The following is a 17584-nucleotide window of genomic DNA, read 5'->3' as shown; positions in this document are numbered from 1 at the left end:
AATGCATACGTAATTTGTAAGTGGTTACTTTTGGAGTAACACATTACCATCATTTTAAATGAAGTTGCTAACAACTGTAACCAATTACTTACTATTCAGTAACACGCCCAACACTGCCTCCGTGTAAGGTTAATGTTATGTCCAACAAATCGAAATATCCCGACCTACGAGTATTTGAAATAATGCCATTATTCTTGCCTATTATTTAAATCCATATTGGTTTCATTTTGGAAACGTGTGAAGTGTTTTTAACCGCCAAGAGGCCCTAAATAACAAAACAAACCTTTACATATTTGTCTTTTCAACTGCAGCATTTTTCTGGTAAAACAAAAACATGCAAATGTTTGCTATACAGTACAAGGAAGGCACTATAATAACAACATACCAGCAGCGTTTGACTTTCCATTCTGCCCCGGTCGGCTGAGGTCATAGTCCATTTGTTCCAGCTGGCTCCCAGATTGGCTGCTGTAGCCTCGGCCTCCTCCCCCACCAGCAATAATGAGAGGGACGTGAAACCCATTGAGCACCTATGTGATTGCAAGGTATTATTTCATGATTGCTGGCAGTATTCAATGCTGTTGCCATGTCAACCTCCTCCTAAGATCGGCACTGCCATGTGAGTAACCAAATTATTGTAACAAGCTATTACGTGAGCTGTGTATAAAAGTGCTGTTCTCGAATAGGCAATTGATGACGTAGCATGTCGTTTTAAAGAGGGGTTACAATAAAAGCAAGTCTTCTTCTCACCTTGAATACATATGAAGCCCCGCCTCCTCCTCCACCTCCACCCTTTACTTGACTCTTGTTCAACATTGGGCCGGTCTGTTCCAAGCAGATCCGATTCAGCATGGCGTTGGACTGCAGTTGGAGAATTGGTTTTAAAAATTAGTGTTTCAACTCCTGATGCAAAAGCAATTGAAGTGATGCATCTTGATTTGAGGATATTTAGAAAAAAACATCGGAGTCAGATTAGGAGGCTTCTCCTGCTACTGGTACACATGGAAACCAGTACCATTTGTTTCCTGTGGGGAGAAACTTCAACCCAAAAAATGACCTGGAGTCAGATGGGCGCAGCCAGACTGTACTTGCCCAAGACCAGTGTTGGGAATAAAGTGCTAAAGTAAAGTGTCCCGGAACACAATTACTTTCATAGTACTGCTTGTACTCTCTGTAGCATGTTATTGAGAAAAAAATGTAACTCAGATATCATTACATCATGTTGCATCACTTCGCTACTTATTCAAAACAGTTCACAAATTTCAAAGCCATCTAATGGGTACCTGTTCGGCCCTTGCTCTGGAAGGATTAAATGAACCCATAGTCAGCATCATGTCATAAGATGATAAATAGACTGCATTTATATAGCGCTTTTCAAGTCACTGAAGACGGTGTACTCCACACCCATTCACACACACACACACACCGAAAGCAGAGTCAGCCATGAAAGGCACCTATCTTATCTACCTATAGGCGTATGGACCTGCAGAGTACAACTCAATGTAGTTTTGTTGGCACAGTCTTAAGCACAGAGTACAAGAATTCTTCCCTGCTGACATTCTCCCTACCATATTTTCTGGCATCCAAGCTGTATTCACAACTACGAAATAGAATATTGAAAACAGCGAGTAAGCTTACACGGTTGGCTGTGTGTCAGCGGATGTTAAGGAGCATCTGGAGATGGGGGCGTGGCTTATACAGGAACAATAAACCAACTGTAAATACATGTGGCCAAAGTAAGCACAAAATTTAGAGTAAACGTGTTCTAATTTTATCTTACTTTTGTAAAATCATTTTCATAATACATCATGCCCGGAAAAAAAGAAAACGTCTAAGACAGTACTCAGCAATGGAGGCAGAACTCTTCGAAAGGTTTGAGGCCCATGGCCAAAGTTGATCTGGGGTGTCGCAATGTTTGTTTGAAAGCTTTCAAGGCAAGAAATATGAAGGTTTCACTTCTTCCAAACGTTGGTGTACACATTTTCTTCTATTTTTTTATTTGGCTATTTTTATGTAGTTTTAGGTGGTTAGCTTCAAGGTGTGCTCATGCAGTAATTTTTAACTGGATAGCAGAGGTGGGTAGCAACAAGTTACATTTACTCCGTTACATTTGTTTGAATACGTTTTACTCTCATTTGAGTAGATTTGTGAAGAAGAAATCTTATTCCGCTACATTAGGCTACATTTAACCCGTCACCAAGTAACTTAAAAACCGGCCACGTAAGTCAAATTTCCTTGCTTTTTTTCTCCCCGTTGAGAGCCACTGTGCAGCCCAAGCCATGACCCTTTTGAAGGGGCAGCATCACATGCCCGATGGGTGGCTGTTTTAGAATAACTCAACAGGAATCTTTAAACTGTATTAATGTCATTTTATATTTTTTCAAAAGTTTGTCTTTTTTTTTTTATAAATGCATGCTGTTTTATTGCACTCTTTTTGTTGGCTCGATACGGGGCACATTATGCTTGAGCGAGAGTGAGTGAGAAAGCGTGAACGAGCGAGTTGCTTGTCCTCTCTGCTTGCCTCCTCGGCTGCAGCAGGTTAAAAAACTTAACAAGTCTCTTGCCTGGTGTTTTCTACTGTCAGCCAACTCATAGCTCTCCCAAACGTCAATGGTCTGCTACTTAGACCCCACACTTGTGTTTAATTAATTTCTTTGATTTATACTATAACCATTTTATTGTTTATTAAAATACTTGACTTTACTTTGATTCTTTGAATGATTTTTTTATATTACATGTAATTTATTGTTGATTGGATGGATTTTAACAATCTGATGATCTATTAATTCATAATTTTTTCATTGCTTCACCAAGTACTTTTTAAATTTTACTCAAATAATTATTTGGATAAATGCTTTTTACTTCTACTTGAGTTATATTATTCTGAAGTACAGTACCATTACTTCAGTAAATTTTTTGGCTACTCTACCAACCTCTGCTGGATAGTTACTTTCCGGGGGTCTGAATTACTTTTTCAATGAAGTAACTCGCAACAGTATTTAATTTTTTTTTTTTTTTTAAGTAACGACCCAACACAGCCCCTGACTTTCCACAAAGGGTGGAGCCCCAACCATGCAGGTGGTTAAGCCGTGACAACCATTAAGTAGTTGTAAATCATTTTGTTTTTTAACTCAAAGTGATCGTGGCGGATAAGTCAGAAAGTCCGCCTCGCAGTTAAGAGGTCTTGAATTCATTTCCAACGACTAGCCTCCCTGTGTGAAATTTGCATGTTCTCCAGTTCCCTCCCACGTTCTAAGAACTTGCGCCCAAGGTTGATTGGCGGATCAAAATTGTCCTTAGGAACAAGTGAGTAAATGTATAGTTTTTGGTCGCTTTGTAACTGGCTGGCAAAAAGCCCAGTTTGTCCCCTCCCTAATACACAAAATCAGCTGGGATAGGCTCCAGCACCCCACGACCCTGTTGAGGTTAAGCAGCTGGAAAATGAATGAATGAACAAAAAATCTTAAAGTAATAGCGCGAAAAATTCACCCCTAAAGGGCATAATACATTTTATAGAAGGATACCACTTCTTACAACTTCCAGATCTTTTTGCCTAGAAAAAAAGCATTTCTGAAGTGACAGGTTAGTGTGAGCCAATGTTCCCTCTAAACTTCTACAGGTCTGAGCAATCGCAAAAAGTCTGAGCAACATCAATCCTGCATGTGCAACCAAATCATTATCAAGTCCAAAACCTGACATACAATCAAGTTACATTCTGCTGTTTTTTTTGGGTAAGACTAGTTAGTTTTTCAAAGTGGAATGAATTGACTAACGTAATATTGGAAAGGTTGCACATCAGTTGTTATAACATGAAATTCAGTTTTTAAAAAAGTATTTTTCAGATTATTTTGGTTGTTCAATAATATTCTGTAGTTTGCAATAATCTGTGGTCTGTGCAACCCTTTGAGTCTACTTGTGATTAAGAGCTACACAAATAAACATGACTTGACTTGGTTGCACCATACAGAACTGTATTTGGCATTACCATGAGGAGCAAAATCGTGGCAGCTCCCTCTGGTTGAGCCTAATGTTATGTAAAATAAATGCAAATGTGTCTTTGAGCATTTGAATATATCTGAATTACAAATTTTACAAAAATCGTGAAATTTTCAGCTTCTCAAACATAAATATTTCATATGTTCTATTTAGACAGACCACAATTTAGAATAAATAAAATAATACACTATACAATTTATCCAGCTCGGTGGCCTTGGGGGTAGACCGCCCGCCCTGAGACTGGGAGGTTGCTGGTTCAAGCCTCGGCCGGGTCATACCTAAGACTTATAACATTGGTACCCATTGCCTCCCTGCTTGGCGCTCCGCATTAGGGGTTGGAATTGGGGGGTTTGGTCACCTAATGACTCCCATCACATCAGTTGGGTTGAGTGAGAAGGCTGGGAATCCCCTCCACTGTGTCAGGGGGGTATGGCTCCAGTATATATACATATAAAATTGGTCTGTCCACATGTAGAGGTCGTACTGTTTTTACCATATTCAGCCCAACCTAGAAGTGTGAAAATACATTGTCAATGGTTGACCAAACCTTATAAAAGTATTAGAAGTGATTGATTTTTTAAAAATAATGAACGAGCAACAATTTTGCATTGCTTTCTGAAAATTTATAAGCAATCCAGAATTAAAATTATCCTTTTAATTGATGTTCTCTATCATGTTAATTAAAAATAATATTTAAATGCAGTGATATGAACAGTCAAGTCAAATCACATTTATTTTTATAGCCCTTATAATCACAAGATGTCTCATAAGACTCCACAGGTTACAGGTCTTATCAAATTAATTTGACTCGTGTTTAAAGTAATCAATAGGGCAAAAAAAATAACCATTGTTTTTTGTTTTGTTTTGTTTTAATTACACTTTTGACACAGTTGTGGGCTGACAGCAGAGAAATGATGATGAACTCCACAGATTTCTCTAGGGAGCATGACATGGGTGTGCAGGCAGTAAGACTTAGCTTTGAAATGTAAATTATATTTGCTTTCATTTTCCAGAGTGAGTAGGTTGAGGGCAGGAGCATGTGTGAACAAGTGCCTAGCCCACTTTGGGAGGCAACACACTAGCAGGGTCGCCAGGGGCAGTCGCTAAAATGAAATTACTGGTAATAAATAAAATCGTGCGTCTCAGTTGGTTATCCTCAAAAGCAATAATGATCACATGAAGACACTTTTTCAAAAAAATACTCAGGGTCCAGGATTTTTGTTACTGTAATACTTGACTTGAACGCACCTTGAAGAAATTGACATGCACCCAGATCTCACTACCACCTGTCAGAATGAACATTTAGCCAAGTTAGTGTCCCGATGACGCGTTTAGCGCTGATTTTGTTACGGTTGCCATGGCGCCAGGTTCTGTCACGGTTGCCACGGCACCCAAGTGGCCCGCCCATGGACCCGCCCATGGACACCAGCTGAAACGCGTTGACAGATTGCTCCCTGACTACTTAAACGCTGTCTGCGAGTCGCCTGGTGTCGGAGCGTCTGCGAAACTCCTGCTAAACTGTGTTGTGTTTTGCCAAGCCCTGTGAATCCCTGTTTTTCCCTGTGTTTTTTGCTCTTGTTTTGCCAAGCCCTGTGAATCTCCGTTTTTGCCTGTGTTTTGCTCCTGCTTTGTTCTCACCCTGAGCTGTTTAATTTTGACCACTTAATCGTACCAAGCAATCTACTTCCGCGACCATCGATCCCATGATCGAGTGTGCGCTCATTTCTCCTCTCCCCAATAGACTGTGAGTAACGTTACGCGATTGGGTTTTGCTTACTGTATCCTGTCCTGGTTCGTGACAGATTTAACGCTTTATCTGTTTGTGATTGTTGTTCAATCCAGTTATTTGTCTAGCAGTCACTTTTCAACCATAAATTTCCTTTCACTAGTTTTCACTGGCCTTTTTTCCCACTGGTATCAATCACTAACCGCTCATGTCAGTAATTTAAAGGTGGCCTATGTCTTGCCTCTATTGTTATTACTAGCCAATCCTTGTAAATGGTGCTCGCTTTGTCTGTATCAATTACCTTTTACAGCTGTTCATGCAAGCAAACGAGGCCAAATCCTGTATATGAGGGTTACGCCACTTGAAAATTTCTGGTTTGCTCTCGATGAGCTGCCAAGGTTAGCCACTCGTCTGTCCAACTTCCAATAGCTGCTCTTTTTAGCGACCCTGGATAAATCCATCTGATCCATTTCATCTTATTTTGATGGCAAATAGTCCAATTGAACGTGTTGTGTTCAATTCCAGCTACCACAAACTCCCCTTGTGGAGTTTCTGTGTTCTCCCTGTGCATGCATGGGTTGCCTTTGGACACTCTGGTTTCCTCCCACATTCCGAAAATATGCATGTCTGTTTATTGGCCAGTTCAAATTGTCCATAGGTGTGAATGAGGGGGTGTATGTGGTTCCCTGTGACCGTCAGGCAACCAGTTCAGGGTTTTCCCAGAAAATGGGTGGGACTGGGTCTAGCACCCCAGAGACCCTAGTGAGGATAAGAGTTGAAATGTGGCAATATGAAGAAAGTTTTGGGGGCTAATACTTTTGCTTGGCACTTAATTTTTTTGTGTAATGGATGATTTATCGTGGACATATATGTTTTATTTTCGGCAATACGTTGCCTGAATTGGGTCAAGTTATTGAATTCAACATAAATTCGGAGTCGGGATCCAATGTACATTTAAAAATGCAGTCAATCCGCAGTGAAAAAGTAAGGACATTTGAAAACCTTTAAAAGAAAGGCTCACAAAGGCTCACACTGGTTGCTATTCTGCTCAATGCAATTTTTGCATCATGAAACTATAGACTTACAAATTCTGAGGAGCATTTAATCTTGGTTTCTGAGCGCGTTTGTCTATTGCCTCACTCAGTTCTTCAGTTGTTTTAGTTTTTCTGCTGCACACCGTGTCGTTCCCACATAAAATGTCATATCTGGCGACCTAGCTGGAAGTTCAACAGCGACTCGTCTTATAAATCAACTGTTTTGCAGGTTTTTATCCAAATATCCTTTCACACTGTGAAGAAATTAAGGGGATAGAACTCAGCATTTCCAAATTATTCTTAGAAGTGTGGCAAAGCAAATTCTCGCCATGTGTCGAGATTATTCAAACCCAATGACTTTCCCTTCGAAAAAAATGGTCCAATAAGTTCAGTGGGTTGAAAGTCTCCATCAAACAGTGACTCCAGGCAAATTCAAGTGACGTTCCACTGTCTGATGATTATTTCCATGTGCCCAGTAATTGCAATAATGGTGATTCATCAGGCTGTTTTATTTTAATGTGGCTTCATCACTGTGGATCATTTTCATTGAACACGTATTATCGTCTGCACATCGTGCACAATACTCCTCAGAGGATTAAATCTTTCGATCAGGGTCATCTTTATTGAGAGCATTAACTAATGCTGGAAAAAAAAGTTTCCATTGTGCACTCTTCAAAGTGCGATGGACGCTCGATTTTGACATATTGATGAACAGATTATTATAGGAAATTCTTAATATAACCTATCACAACATGCTCTTCAGTTGGGCTTGTCAATGTTCTTCTTTTTATCCGCAAATGTCCCTTACTCATGCAGTGGACGGTCTCAAAGCAATTACCATTTGTGACATGTTAGGGCAGGGGTCGGGAACCTATGGCTCGCGAGCCATATATGGCTCTTTCTATGAGTACCTATGGCTCAGAGACCAATTTGATTGCATGCAAAATTTCTCCATCTTGTTCAAAATCGAGATTGTCTATCCTATTCAGGTACACGTAAAGCCAAACCAAAGCTAAATGCAAATGAAACACTTCGCAGTATATATAGGGCACGTTTTTCACTACAATTTACAGTCAAAGTGTCACACAAAAAAAGGGAAAAAAAACTCGTTTTGGCTGTACAACGCTAAAGAATCCTTTATTTAAAAGTTCACTGTATAATCTGTGTTCAGTGTTCAGATACTTTATGATGAATCCACAGAACTGTAAATACGCCAAAACACCGGAAGAGAACTTAGTCATTTGATTGGGTGAGTGGGAGGGATGGGTGGAGCTATGCAAAAAGTACAAGCATTCCCTCCCATCTCTCGACAAAGGTAAGCACATAAGGCTCCCTATTCTCAGAATGTTGTGACGTTTTTACAAAATAAATGCTTGCATCTGGTTTTGAAACCGATATGTATGAAAAAAAGGGTCAAAAGGAGTTTAACCGATCTTGAGTAATTGCAAGAAAGAGACAAGTTTAAAGTGGTCTGTTTGTTGAATTTGGGACAGGGGCTCTGGCATTATTCTCTTTTCATAATTTTTATCAAATCATCAAAAATAAATGTGCTGAAGACTAAGCTTTTGTCTGGGGCGCGGGTTTAGCAATTTAGTAAATTTGTCTCATAATATATGGTGTGGCTCTTTCCCAAAATAAAATTAGTATTTTTTGCTTTTATGGCTCTTTGAGTCAAAAAGGTTCCCGACCCCTGTGTTAGGGCATCTATGTGGAACTCACTTGAAAAGTGTCTTCACACTTCAGCTTTATTTGAACATTTGCTGAATGTTTGCAAAACTTTTTCTGCCCACACATAAGCGCAGTATTCACAATTCACGCAAACTAAACACCATTAACATGTCAAATTTGGTGACTAAGGCCATTGGCTCCAAAATACAAATGGCTTGTCCTCGGCAGACCAGGCGTAAATCTCTCCTCCTTCTACCCCTCATATTTCTGCAGAGATTTCATTATGATATTAAATAGAACATTAATGAAGAAACTTCACATTATGCGATTAAAATAAGTATGAAAACAAAAGCCATGGCTTACTATAAAGATAGCCACTGATCTGATGAGACTAAAATTCATGTATTTGGTTCAGATGGTGTTAAGTATGTGTGATGGCAACCAGGTGAGTAGTACAAACATGTTTGTGTTGTGCCTAATGTCAAGCACAGTGTTGGGAATGTCATGGTTTGGGGGTGCATAAGTGCAACTGAAATTGCATTTCATTAGTGAAACACAAACCAAGCCAGTACTGTGAAAAATTGTAGCAGAGAATGACACCCTCCCTCTAAAAACCGGGTCGCAGGGCAATGTTTCAGTCCGACAATGACTCCAAATACACTTCTAAGGATGACCATGGGTATTCTAAAGAGGCTATAGCTGAAAATGGACTGGCCAAGAATCTCTCCAGATCTAAATCCAATAGAACATCTTTTGGACATCTTCAAGCAGAAGGTGGAGAAGCACGAGATCTTGAATATCCCCCAAATGTTTTGAAGTTCAGGAACTTTTACTTAAGGGTTTACCCACTTTTGTTACAAGGGGTTTGGCTACTAATGGCAATATTTTTTTGAGGGGAAAAATAAATTTACACTGTTATGTGATGTATGTGATGTTACTGTATGTAACATCCTACATGCCGACATTTCTTATGTAAATATCATGTAAATTATAACTATAGCCTTATCCTCCTTGTTTTATAACCTTATCTTCTCTGTTCCTTCATCTTCTTGGTTTTTTACCTCACTGTGAATGTGTTAAAATGGAGTGTCATGCCCAATTTCGTTGTCACAATATGTTAACCCATTTTGTAACAATGACAATAAAGGTATATTCTATTCTATTCTATTCTATTCTATTCTATATACGCTTTACACAGACTACCTTTCATTGTGTCAAAGCTATGTTTCTTCAGTGTTGTTCAATTAAACATTATGATGAAATATCTGCAGAAATGTGAGGTGTGTGCTCACTTTTGTTACATCCTTTATTTCTAGACGACAGCAACAGGGCATTTTTGACATCCCCATAATAAATCTAACTGGAGAATAAGGTTATATTGCAAAACAGGCTTGAGAGGTATTTTGTTTCTGGCGTTTACATTGGTGATTGCCACTGTTCCAGACTGTATTATTTTTATTTGTCATTGTTCCTTGTGGAAAAAAGGGAACTCTGAGCAACTGGACAATGCCCCAGTGAAATGTAGCGTGCTTTTTAATTTGGATGAATAAATTGATGATTTTTGCTTGATTTGCGTGTGAACATGTTTAATCATTGCAAGTACTTAGTAAATACTGAATGAAGTATGGTCAAATCTCCTGTCTTAGAAAGCTTCATAGTTGCTGTGTGTCTTGTGTATTAGTGCCTATGCAACGTTCATTGTGGCATGGTCATCCTGGAAGCGGGATAACCTCATGTACATGCCCTTCCCAAGGTTTCTCATTTTTGTAATTGTGGCCTGTGCAGTCCTTTGAGCCTTTTTGTAGTTTAGGGTTATACATGTAAATATGACCTGACTTCTTTTGCTCCTATTAAAAATGAATAATGTTGTAAAAATATTGACAATTTAATCCTCCAGAAGGGCATCTGAACTGTTTTCAGTTTTATAGCACATGCCTTGTGAAATAAAGCTACACATCGTTTTCTCTGTGTCCTGCAGACGAGAAAAGTTTTAGTGACTGAACACCAAAATTATCAACCGTGTTTGATTCTGCAAACGCCTTTTGGGCGGCACATTTTAATCCTCCCAAATTTGCCCCTACAAATCTGTCACTAAAAGCAAAATGCCGATAGCCAGTGACATTGCTACGCGGATGGCTATTTATTGGCTATTTGAAAGTAAAAGTCTGAATAGATTAATTCGGAACACCTTTTATATTGTATGAACAACACAGCAAGGGAGCCCACTTTTGGTAACAAGCAGAGTACTCTATTGATTGTGGAAACATGAAAAATTCTCTATAATTTAATGTGAAAGTTAAATGCAGAAATTTTTTTTTATTTGCGTAATGACATCAGTCGAGCTTGCTCCTTTCCATCTCATTATTAAACATAATGTTTGCAGTTTGTCAATAAATGATATACGTTTCATTAGAATTGAATCAAAAATATGTGTGTCTTTTTTGCTAGTCGAGTGCGAAAAGTTAAATGGCGGCAGACACTTTCTGTTTTACCAACAGGCTTAATTGCAATTCATTCATTCTTGAGACTTTATAGTAAACAAATTAGGCTTGGATGCATGCAGCCATTATCACAGGCCACACCATTTTAGTGCAAAGTCTGGATGCATTCATAAACAAATTGACAGGATCCCGATAAGTCACGTATTGTGTCTGGGGAGGACACTCTCTGCAGGCATTTTTGTGTACAAATATTTATTCAATACTTCATCTCTAGCTAATATCAGGCACTAGACGGCATCTAATTAGCATATAATTGAGGCAAAATCCATGTTAATACAAGCTCTTTCCACTGCACTGCAGGAAATAATCATCGAGAGGGACTGCAGTACACTGAAATTATATTAAATATACAGGAAAACATCAAATTGTGTCTATTTGTGTATGGCTTTAAAGTCATTTAACATCATTTTTAGAATGTTTTCTCTACTAACAAATGCAGAGAACCATTCAGGGAGTATAAAGGAGTCTATGGAGTTCAAAAATATTCTCAAAAATCCCCAACATACAGGATTGTAAAATCTGTTTGAAAATCAAACTGTATTTATTTTGAAGCTTTGAATGATGTCTTTAAATTAAAAATAAATAAATCTTGAAATGTGAAAGAAATTCAGTTTTTTATTTCATTTTCACTTTTAGAAGAAAAGTACACCCGGGCCAGCCATTTGAGAGATTATTGCTTATTGTATTGTTCAGTTGCCATTTTTTCCTTAGTTTTGTTCAAGTAACACAAAAAACATGTAGCAAAAGTGAAAAGTTTTGCACAGATTGAAAAAAATACATATATAAACCTCCAAAACAGATTAAGCTAGATTTACAGGACAGGCTATAACTGCTTTTCCAACTACATTTCATGTTAAGTGAGTGAGCGTCAATTATTTAATGCAGCTATGATTTCATTTCTGAATTCATATAAAACCTTCTGTCAAACATGGCTTTCTAGCACAACTGATAAGCGGATTCTGTTTTTAATATTGGACTCATGCAAAAGAGTTTACATAGGGTTACAGTTCATTATTTTGACTATTGTACCTCACTGTTCTTCAATGTTTGGACTATTTTGTACTATTTAAATCTTTGTCACTATCTGTCAATCATGTTGACGTTCTTTGATATCCACGCCCATGAGGGTGAAGATTCTTTTGTAAACAAGGAGATTTAATAAAAAGAAAGGGCTCAGTGAATGGCTTTTAGAATAGGTTGAAATCTCTTTCCTGAGGTTTGAGCACTCACCTATTATCCCTGTAAGTTCAAAACTGTTGATGTCTTCTCTACTTATTTTGAATGTCTACTACAGTGTTATTATAATAATAATGCATTTATAACATATAATATTAATCATTTTCTTCCAGTCAACATCTGCCTTTGGCTCTGTTCTCAAGTTAATCTATGTACAGACATTTGGGGGGAATTTATTTGACATGATTTATGTCAAATACAATAGTATTGATTTGTTACAGTAAGTCTCCAACGTGAATAATGTACCAACAATGATTTTTACTTTGTTAACCATCACATAGTCTGGCACTACAATATCTGAATTGGAAATGATGGATGGTTCACTGGTGACTCAGGGCATGTGGATGTTTTTAATTTCAAACCTTTGTTTAAGCATACGGCAAGGCTGCCAGCAAAGAGCTCCAGAGCATAACGAATGACAACCACCTCTGACAAAACAACAAAAGTGGGAAGTGAGAGAGGGTGGAACCATTATGAACGTCTTTGCTGATTTAAATAACAGTTTATTGGCCTTGGCATGGAATTGGCTTTTCTTCTTCCTTACAAAATGTAGGTATAGACCTGGCAGGTTTCATATCCATATATCTACATTTCTCTTTCTGTCTCACGTTTGTGTGCGTAGGACTTGCAAGGAACATATAATAATGTCCAGTAAGAAAGTGGAGCTTGATGGACTGCCACAAAAAGTACCACAGGCTTACTTAAAAAAACATTCCAGTAACTGGAAAAAAACTGTACAGTACTCAAAAACAACTATTTTACCCATGAATCAATAAGAAATATTAGTTCCATATCAACCGGTTTGGACATCAAACCTCGGACCTATGCCAAGGCTGTGGCAATTACAAATATTGCAACAGATGCTGATGAGGATTCAGCTGAGCAACAGGTCATTGCTTTTATGAGTAAAAAAGGCATATCCATCAATGCTGAGGACATAGAAGCATGCCACCCATTAACAAGAGGTGACAACCGACCCAAGGCGACCATCGTAAGGTTTGTTAACAGAAAACGGAAACATGAAATCCTTAAGCAAGGAAAAAAACTAAAAGGGACTAATGTTTATTTAAATGAACACTTAAGCAAAAAAAACTCTGACATTGCAAGACAGGCTCGATTTTTGAGGAAAACGAACAAAATACAAGGAACATGGACTTCAAACTGCAGAGTATACATAAAGTTAAACGGCACTCCGGAACAAGCAAAAATATTATGGGTTCGAGAAATGCAGGAGCTGGACAGATTTGCCTGAAGTGTAACAATGGCATCCTGGACTGACAATATGGACACCCTTATTACATATCACAATAAAAAAATCCATCATAAAATATTAGGCCATGATTTACCGGAACTGAGCATTGTTAATCACACTGACTCCAATAATTCAAGATTAGATGACTTCGATCCTGACCACAAATTCATATCAGCTAGCTCAGACAATTGCAAATATTATACTGGAAATGAATACAATACCTTTGTTAAATCTGAAGACAAATTCTCAATAATACACTTTAACAGTAGAAGTATGTACACAAATTTTGATGACATCACTGAGTACTTACAACAATTTGAGAACCCGTTTAGTGTTATTGCAGTTTCTGAAACGTGGTTCAGTGAGGGAAGGGGTGTAAATTTTGAATTAAATAATTATAATCTGAACTATGTAAATAGAACTAACAAAATAGGAGGTGGAGTAGCTATATATGTGCACAAAAGATTAAAGTCGAAAATATTACAAAACATGTCATTTGTCATTGACGATTTACTTGAATGTATTACAATAGAAATTATAAATGAAAAAAGGAAAAATATCATAGTCAGTTGTGTGTATAGAACACCGGGCTCAAATCTGGAAACCTTCACAAACTGGGCTGAAAAAACATATTCAACAATAAGCGCCAAAACACTATTCATTTGTGGAGATTTCAACATCGATCTAATGAATCCAAACAACCATAAAAACATTGATGACTATATTAATATGATGTACAGTATGAGTTTGTACCCAACTATATTAAGGCCTAGTAGACTCACTTCACACAGTGCAACACTCATTGACAATATATTTACAAATAATATGGAATTTACAAACGTCAGCGGGTTACTAGTTTGTGATATTTCTGATCACCTACCAGTATTTACAGTATATGATGAAAAGGTTACTAGACAAGAATCAATTAAGGATTATGTTTACAAACGAGTTAGAACTGAAGCGACTATTATATCACTGTATGATGACTTAGTTAAACAAAACTGGAATGCTATATATGGTACAGATGATTTGGATGGTGCGTTTGACATATTTTTGGAAATATTCACCAACAAGTACAACAAAAATTGCCCAATGAGACAAATTAATATTAAGAATAAATCTGTAAATCATACATGGATAACTAAGGGTTTACATAATGCTTGTAAGAAAAAAAACTACTTATATAGAAAATGTATTAAACTAAGAACTAAGGAAGCCGAAACCCGGTATAAAACGTATAAAAACAAATTGACAGGAATATTAAGAGCAAGCAAGAAATTATACTATACCAATTTGTTACATCATAACAAAAGTAATATCAAAGGTATTTGGGATATATTAAATAGTATAATAAAAGGAAAGAATGTAAGCAATGCATATCCAAACTATTTTATTGATAAGAACAGTGAAAATTATAATTTAAATCAAGTTGTGGAGAATTTCAATAGTTATTTTGTAAATGTTGGACCAGAGCTCGCTGCAAATATCCCAGAGTGCAGTGGTAAACAATTTGAGTCACTAATAAAAATGAACTCCAAGACCATGTTTTTATCTGGGGTTACGGAATCAGAAATCTTAGACGTGGTTAACAACTGTAAAAACAAAACGTCTATGGATTGTTTTGACATCGATATGGTACTAATTAAGCAAATTATAAACAGCATTGTGAAACCATTGACCTACATCTGTAATCTATCATTTCTAACAGGCACATTTCCAAATCAAATGAAAATAGCAAAAGTTATACCAATATACAAAAATGGGAACAAGCACATTTTTACAAACTATAGACCGGTATCTCTGCTTCCTCAGTTCTCTAAAATATTAGAGAGACTTTACAATAATAGACTGGAACAATTTGTAGATAAACATAAATTGATTAATGAAAGTCAATATGGTTTTAGAGCAAACAGATCAGCAACAATGGCAATTATTGATGCAGTAGAAGAAATCACCCACAGTATAGAAAAGAAGAGATACGCAGTCGGGGTATTTATTGACTTAAAAAAAGCATTTGATACCATTAATCATAATATACTATTAAAAAAACTGGAAAGATATGGCATCAGGGGAGTGGCTTTGAAATGGATTCAAAGTTATTTGACGGGGAGGAAGCAATATGTAAAAATGGGAGAGTTTTCATCTGAATATTTGGACATCTGTTGTGGAGTACCACAGGGTTCTATCCTGGGACCAAAGCTATTTAATTTATATATTAACGATATTTTTAATGTTTCAAAACTATTGAAAATAGTAGTATTTGCAGATGACACTAACATTTTCTATTCAAATGATAACTATATGGATTTGGTAACCTGTATTAATCGTGAACTAATTAACCTAAAAGTATGGATGGATATAAATAAATTATCTTTAAATTTAAATAAAACCAAAGTAATATTCTTTGGTAATCGTAAGGCAAATCAAAATTTAGAAGTAAAAATGGATGGTGTCACAATAGACATTGTATCAGAAATTAAGTTTTTAGGGGTCATAATAGACAATAAACTAAGTTGGAAAACACACATCAGACACATACAAACAAAGGTATCTAAAAGCATTTCAATAATTAATAAAACCAAAGTTCTTTTACATTATAATGCATTGTATTTATTATATTGTTCTCTCGTTCTGCCATATTTAACATATGGTGCAGAAGTCTGGGGAAATAATTACAAAAGTTCACTACAGCCCCTTTTTATCCTTCAAAAACGTGCAATAAGAACCATACACAGGGTAGGATATCGGGATCATACCAATATTTTATTCATGCAGTCCAATTTATTGAAACTGGATGATTTAATAAAATTTTTCACTTCACAACTGTTATTTAAAGTCAACAAAAACATAGTGCCAGAAAACATACAAAGATTATTCACTCGGAAAGAGGGAAATTATAACTTGAGGGGCTGTGGTGAATTCAAAATCCCAAAGGTGAGAACCACCAGGAGAAGTATGTGTGTGTCTGTGTGTGGAGTCAGACTTTGGAATAATTTGCAAAATGAAATCAAACAATGTCCAAATATCCATGTGTTCAAATTTAAATACAAAAAAGCATTACTGGCGAAATACAGAGATGAAGAAAATGGGATATGAGGGAGACTGGAAATACTGCACTTCAAACCATGGCTAACTTGTTGTTATTGTGCTATTATCACATCAGAACTGTTATAAATATTGTGTTTATTTTTATTGATATTATCACTGGTGCCGCAGTGACATTATGCGCATTATGACGTTGAGGGATGGGTATTGCGAAGATTAGTGTATAAAATATGTGATTATTGTAATTTATAATTATTGATATCTGACCTATGTAATAAGTATATCCATGAGATTTTGTTGTATTGTACACAAGAGGGAGCTATCTATAAAATGTATTTAATAGGGAAGATAAAGGGGTAGGAAAAATAAGCATCTGCTTCTGACTACCCCTTTTCGAACATTTTGTGGGACATTATTTCGTTGTTGACTCATTGTTTTTGTCCTGTTTTTATTTTTATGTTCGAAATAAAATTTTCATTCATTCATTCAACCACATCATGCAAACCCGCTGTGAATTTTTTTTGCAAACAAGCCGAAATGGCCACAAATATGGAATGAAGATCCCAGAAAAAAGTTGGCTAAATCGCTTAAGTTGATTGAAAAGAACCAGGTAAAGTTTTGTATGGATTAACAAACTAGTGATACCCAACCAGCCCAACATGGGGGTGATAAACATTTTCATCCAGCAGTTGTGATAGATTTAACTCGAATATTAGAGTCTTTAGTACAAGGTTGGGCGAACCCTTTGAGTGACAGGCTGCATTAGGTTATATAATTTGCAAGATGACTAGGGGGAAAAAAAAATATTCATTTTATTTTTGTATCTACCAATTAAGTCTCAAATGTGACAAATTGATAAATAAAAGTGTAGCTCCTTCAAACGTATGAGTCTGATTGCTATTTTTATAGAGTGAACATAGTTCAGTAATACATGATGAAAAAAGATAATTTAGGACATTTTCAAAAACATATTTTGGGGACTTGTTGGTCATTTCAAAAATAAATGACAAAAAATGTGTCTTCTTTGAATATCAGTGACAATACGCCGTTGTGAATAAACAAATATGCAGACATTAACAATGTTATATTCGTTCCTCTGTCGATAAATGAACCATTTAATACAATAGGA

At 36.7% G+C, this 17584-nt stretch overlaps 1 protein-coding gene across 1 annotated transcript in view; it reads right to left on the bottom strand.

Moving 5' to 3' along the window:
- Nucleotides 1-17584, bottom strand: part of LOC148351372 (ALK tyrosine kinase receptor-like) — a 569914-nt gene that overhangs the window by 74149 nt on the left and 478181 nt on the right. The window contains 2 exon segments of the mRNA XM_088354005.1: nt 386-527; nt 748-858. Of these exon segments, the coding sequence (XP_088210131.1) occupies nt 386-527; nt 748-858 (253 nt within the window).

The sequence above is a fragment of the Urocampus carinirostris genome, chromosome 15 (assembly GCF_059441175.1).
Source record: "Urocampus carinirostris isolate Australia breed hairy pipefish chromosome 15, RoL_Ucar_1.0, whole genome shotgun sequence".
Classification (NCBI taxonomy): domain Eukaryota; kingdom Metazoa; phylum Chordata; class Actinopteri; order Syngnathiformes; family Syngnathidae; genus Urocampus; species Urocampus carinirostris.
This window is presented reverse-complemented; position numbering and strand designations above follow the sequence as displayed.